Source organism: Galeopterus variegatus, unplaced genomic scaffold (genome assembly GCF_000696425.1).
Source record: "Galeopterus variegatus unplaced genomic scaffold, G_variegatus-3.0.2 Scaffold10665, whole genome shotgun sequence".
NCBI classification, from domain to species: domain Eukaryota; kingdom Metazoa; phylum Chordata; class Mammalia; order Dermoptera; family Cynocephalidae; genus Galeopterus; species Galeopterus variegatus.
Window position 1 is genome coordinate 24068 of NW_007736776.1, and position 5611 is coordinate 29678.

A 5611-nucleotide genomic window follows, 5' to 3' on the forward strand; every position below is an offset into this window, starting at 1 on the left:
ATTTCAAAATTATATCTCAATGTGAAAATTATAAACATGCACTGAACTAATTTTCTATTAAGAAGGAATATATTCCTCTTATTCAAGAATGGCTGAGATTGACTCTTTTCCTCCAATGCTTATGTCATTTCAGAAGTGGCATGAAGAAATCACTGCCTATAGAGATGAGGTTGAGGACGTGGGAGCTAGAGCACAGGAGATCTTGGACGAGAGCCACGTGAGCAGCAGAATGGCCTCCCAGGCCACCCAGCTGACCTCCAGATACCAGGCCCTGCTTCTCCACGTGCTGGTGAGCAGATGGCCCCTGCTCATCACAGACCCGAAAACCTCACTAGCCGAGATGTCTTTCCATCCATTAGCTTCTGGGGAAGATTCATATTTATCCACAAGGGCACTGGGACAGGTCTTTAAGTCACTGTTCAATATCCTCTTTTCTTTCAAAGGAACAAGTAAAATTCCTGGAGGAAGAGATCCAGAGTTTGGAGGAATCAGAATTCTCCCTCAGTTCCTATTCTGACTGGTATAGCTCTACTCATAAAAACTTCAAGAATGTGGCTACCAAAATTGATAAAGTAGATAAAGTGATGATGGGGAAAAACCTGAAGACATTGGAGGTAGGCATGCATATTTCACATTCGTCTTCCNGAAGAGATCCAGAGTTTGGAGGAATCAGAATTCTCCCTCAGTTCCTATTCTGACTGGTATAACTCTACTCATAAAAACTTCAAGAATGTGGCTACCAAAATTGATAAAGTAGATAAAGCGATGATGGGGAAAAACCTGAAGACATTGGAGGTAGGCATGCATATTTCACATTCGTCTTCCGCCTTCCCTCTTTCATGAGCTGCCCTGCTCTCCTGTGTAGGTACTGAAAGCACATGGATTCATCCCTACCCCGTAAGACTGAGGACCCTCAGCTCATCGTCCCACACCAAATACTAAGTTTTAAGCTCTTTAAGGCTAAAAGCTGGCTTTCATTTATTTGTGATGTGTTGTCATGTGAATGACTTACATATGGCTGCCCATGAAAGTCTTAACCAAATTCCAGTTTGACACTTAAATATTAAGAAAAAAAATTCTATCTCAAATTGATGGCCTCAACAAAGAGTTTTAACTTAGATCTTTAGGAAGATTGCTAAGAATGAGGGAAACATCGAATTCTTTTCATGTCTCTGATTTGGGAATGATATATTGATAAAGACTTTTAAAACCTATATTGAAGTAAAGAAAAGAGGGCTCCTGATTCCTGGCAGGTCCAATCTGGTTATAAGCTTCAACAATTTATCTTAGGGAGAATGGGTGGACTCAAGAATGGGACTTGAAAGCCTTTTCTTAAAAGGAAAAAAGTAAGACTAACTCTGTATTTGCTTCCTACTTACTCTTTTTCTCAGGTTTTGCTAAAAGACATGGAGAAAGGCCACAGTTTGCTGAAATCGGCCCGGGAGAAAGGAGAGAGGGCTCTTAAATATTTGGAGGAAGAAGAGGCAGAGACGTTAAGAAAAGAGATCCATGATCACGTGGAGCAGTTGAAGGAACTGACCAGCACTGTCCGAAGAGAGCACGTGACCCTGGAAAAAGGACTTCATTTAGCAAAGGAATTCTCAGATAAATGTAAAGCGTTGACTCAGTGGATAGCAGAATACCAGGAAATCCTACACATGCCTGAAGAACCCAAAATGGAATTATATGAGAAAAAAGCTCAATTATCTAAATACAAGGTAATGCTTGTTACCCATTGACAGGTGCATGTGGAGGTCCTGTAGGGACCAGATGGGAGGCAGATGATTTCTAGCATGTGTCACCCATAGGGGTGCTAAAAAACATCCCTAATATGTCTGTTCTGCTGGTGGTGAGTGATACCATGACCACGCAGATTTATTTGGATAAATATACCATCTTGGAGTTATTTTTCCATTCAAGAATCTGATATTCAAAAATTGTATCAGTAAATGTACTAATTATATCAATCAATAAATGGAGGTCTTTTCTGACAGTGTCATCCCCACCTAAATCTTGCTGCATTGGGACCCCATACCTATAGACTTTATCTGTCCCATGTAGAAGCTTTCCTTCATCTTTTGCTACCCAAGGCCTAAAAGCTGGCCTATGGTAAATTGAAAATGATGTATTTGTAAGAAAAAGTTGTAATTAACAAACTACAGCTAAACACCTTAGAAATCAACTTCTGAAAGAATAAATAGTGATGTAGATATAGCTATACATGATATAGATACAGATACTTCATCTGCTCAAATTTTTGAAGCAATTATTGAAGATTATATGTGGAACAATTTGTGTTCTAAATTTGATCTGAATGGTTTAGTGAGTCTTCAATAATTACCGCATAGAAGCTTACCCCAAAGCCTGTCAGAAGCTTTTGCAAGTATCTCCTCCAACCAATATGTCTATTTCTTTCCTTGGCCTCTCTGCCAAGACTGAAAGCTTGTCTTTGAAGGTGCCACATCAGATTCACGACCTTCCCTTTTTTTTTTTTTCTTTTCTCACCGATTTCCTGATTTATTTAAATATGTACTTTTAGCTCATCCCAACGAGTTTACCGCTGAAATTTTTCTCCCTAACTTCACATCTAGTTCAAGCTGGAATTAACTTTATGAGCTCAAAATCTAGAGATAGTGGCCTCACTCCTTATGTTGAAATTTTTTTTCTGCTGAAAGGAATGAGGCAGAAGTCAGAAATATGAACTATGTTAAATTTAGATTACTGTCATTTTCTTCCATACTTCCCTCTCCACATATGAAGAGCTATTTGATGCATCAGTCTTCTTCAGTATTTAAAAACTGTATTAGCCACAATAAGTCATTCTCTCTTTAATATTTTACATTTATTGATTCATAAAATATGCACCAGATCTTTCTTTGAGGGAGGTCCTCTCATGCATGCCACAGGCTTATGTGTTTCACCATGTTCACATAAATGAATTGGCTCTTTTTCTTTTTTTGTAATTGAAGTCACTTCAACAAATGGTGCTCTCCCATGAACCATCAGTAAAATCAGTAAGAGAGAAAGGTGAAGCTCTTCTGGAACTGGTGCAGGATGTTACTTTAAAGGACAAAATAGATAAACTTCAAAGTGATTACCAGGACCTCTGCAGCCTAGGAAAGGTAAGGAGAGATTAGAGATTCAGTGAAAGTGTATATTTGCCAAAATGCGGGCCCTGACTCCTTTCTCTCTTTCAGGTCATTTTAAGGAGTGATATGGGCCAATATTTTTCCTTCATTTAGATGGACATTTAAATGGCATGATAACCATGTTTTTTCCACTCCTAGTAGTTTTCTAATATAAGTAACTACTAACCTATGAGTTGCACAGAGTTTTTGAAACACAAAACAGTTTTGTGTAGGTTTTTGGCTTGACATTGACATGTTAATGGGCACCTGGTTTCACAGGAGCATGTCCTCAGTCTGGAGGCAAAAGTCAAAGACCATGAAGACTACAACAGTGAGCTTCAAGAGGTCGAAAAGTGGCTACTGCATATGTCTGGCCGACTGGTGGCACCTATCCTCCTGGAGACGAGCAGTCTGGAGACAATTACCCAGCAACTGGCCCACCACAAGGTACATCTAATCTCTAAGGAGCTGATGCAGGACGGCTTCAACAGCCCTGTCTCTGTGTGTGCAGGGATGTGTGCACAGGTGCATCTCTGGACTACAGTGGTAGTATCCAAAGAATCATGTCAGTCCGAGTCTCAAGCACATCTGGCAATTGACAACAGTGGAACTCCATATTCAAGTGAATCAAGAACAGTTGAATCTTGGCATTTTCCCCAGCTAATAGTTTTGGTTTTTTTTTTAATCTCAGAATTTAGTCTTTATTTTAGAAAAGGGAAGCCAAAGGCAGGATATGGGACTAGTAATCATATGTCTGGATTCCAGGCTAGACTCTTCCCCTCCTAGCTGAGGGAACCTGGCCTCTCTGAGCTTTCTTTTCCTCCTCTGTAAAGGACGATACCAGTACCAGCCCCATTTCATAATTGTCATGGTAATCTCAGGAGACAATGTTTGTGAAAGCATTTTGTAAATCACAAAGCACAACACTGATATCAAGGAATTTTATCTTTATTAATAGGTATTTTTAGTAATTTTATGTACCAGGTGACAGATGTCATATAGTCACAGTTTTATGGAGCAACTTATTGGTGATTTCAATGGAAAACGATTTCAGTCATGATGTGGGCAATATCTGGTAGTGTGTATTAAGAAAGCCAGTTAACCTCTCTAGGCCTCAGCATTCTTGTCTGTAGGAAGAGATTTTATTGAACAAATATGAGTAGAAAAGCAACTACATGGTACATTCTGCTAGACACTGAGAAGATACCAACCAGTCAATAGTCTGTCCCATCAATAGCCTAATGATGCAGTGATTCCATTCCAACTCCAAGACGAAATGGTTCTTTTCAATGGAATGTATTAAAAAACCACTAACCCAGAACCATTTTAAAAACTGATGAATCCCACACTGATGAGGGGCCACCTGTTCCCTTAGATATACCTATGTGTCAACCCAGGCGACCTTGTGTTGGCATGTGTCACTCATCATTAGCATCATATAGCAGGAGAGCATTTAAAATCTGATTTGAAAAAGTTGGTTCCTCCTCCCTGAGTATTTATCTATGAGCATGCTCACTAGAGAATACATGTGGGGATAGTGATGTGAGCTGAAATCAGGCAAGCTGGATCCAAAGCTGGACCCTCTGCAATTTACTCGTCGTATGACCTTGAATGTGCTATATAACCTCTCTATGCTTCAGTCTCCTCTTCTGTAAAACATTTATCAGAGCTTGTGTATAATTCTTGGACTGTAGCAAGTGCTTAATAAGTGGTAAGTATAAATGTTATTTTTATTAATATAAATATTTTTGATGTAAATTAGATATCACATAAATTAATAATTAGATATTAGATTATTATAGAAACTAGATATTAGATAAATTAGATTAAATAGTGGTTAGATTGTTTAAGATAAAAATTATGCTAGAATTATAATTTATACAGCTGAAAAATGTATGGACATCTTTTTCTCTAGCAATAATACCATGGAGCAGATGTTTCGCTGAGACCAGCCAGGAACACGCTCTAGTCTTAAATGTCGCTTCATCATTCCCTACATGACTAATCCCTTAAACTCATTAACGCTCCATTGGAGTATCCCTGAAAATATACATGTGCTTTTTCTTTTTCATTTGTTAATATGTAACCAAGATAAATTGCAAAATTCTTTCAAAAACTTTATTAGACAGTGAAATTATTGATCTTAAACTTCGATGAATAGGTTATTTAAAACTAAAAGTGGAATTATCAGAACTCTGTATTTGTTTCTTTTTTGCAGGCAATGATGGAAGAAATTGCTGGTTTTGAAGACCGTTTGAACAACCTCAGAACTAAAGGGGACACTTTGATCAGCCAGTGTGCAGACCACCTGCAAGCAAAACTCAAACAAAATGTGCATGCTCACCTGCAGGGCACAAAGGATAGTTACTCAGCAATTTGCAGTACAGCTCAGAGGGTGAGTATCACCAGCAAGTTCTGTGCTGACAATGAATTATGAAGTGTAACCTAGAGGTTTTCACAAATAGCATTGATGTTCAAGTCTT

At 38.6% G+C, this 5611-nt stretch overlaps 1 protein-coding gene across 1 annotated transcript in view; it reads left to right on the forward strand.

Moving 5' to 3' along the window:
• The window catches only part of LOC103610144 (nesprin-1-like), a gene marked incomplete at its 5' end in the record, with an annotated part of 32568 nt that overhangs the window by 20176 nt on the left and 6781 nt on the right, over positions 1-5611 (forward strand). Inside the window, 6 exon segments of the mRNA XM_008594369.1 lie at positions 88-289; positions 444-614; positions 1392-1718; positions 2970-3122; positions 3408-3575; positions 5347-5523. Coding sequence (XP_008592591.1) covers positions 88-289; positions 444-614; positions 1392-1718; positions 2970-3122; positions 3408-3575; positions 5347-5523 — 1198 coding nt within the window.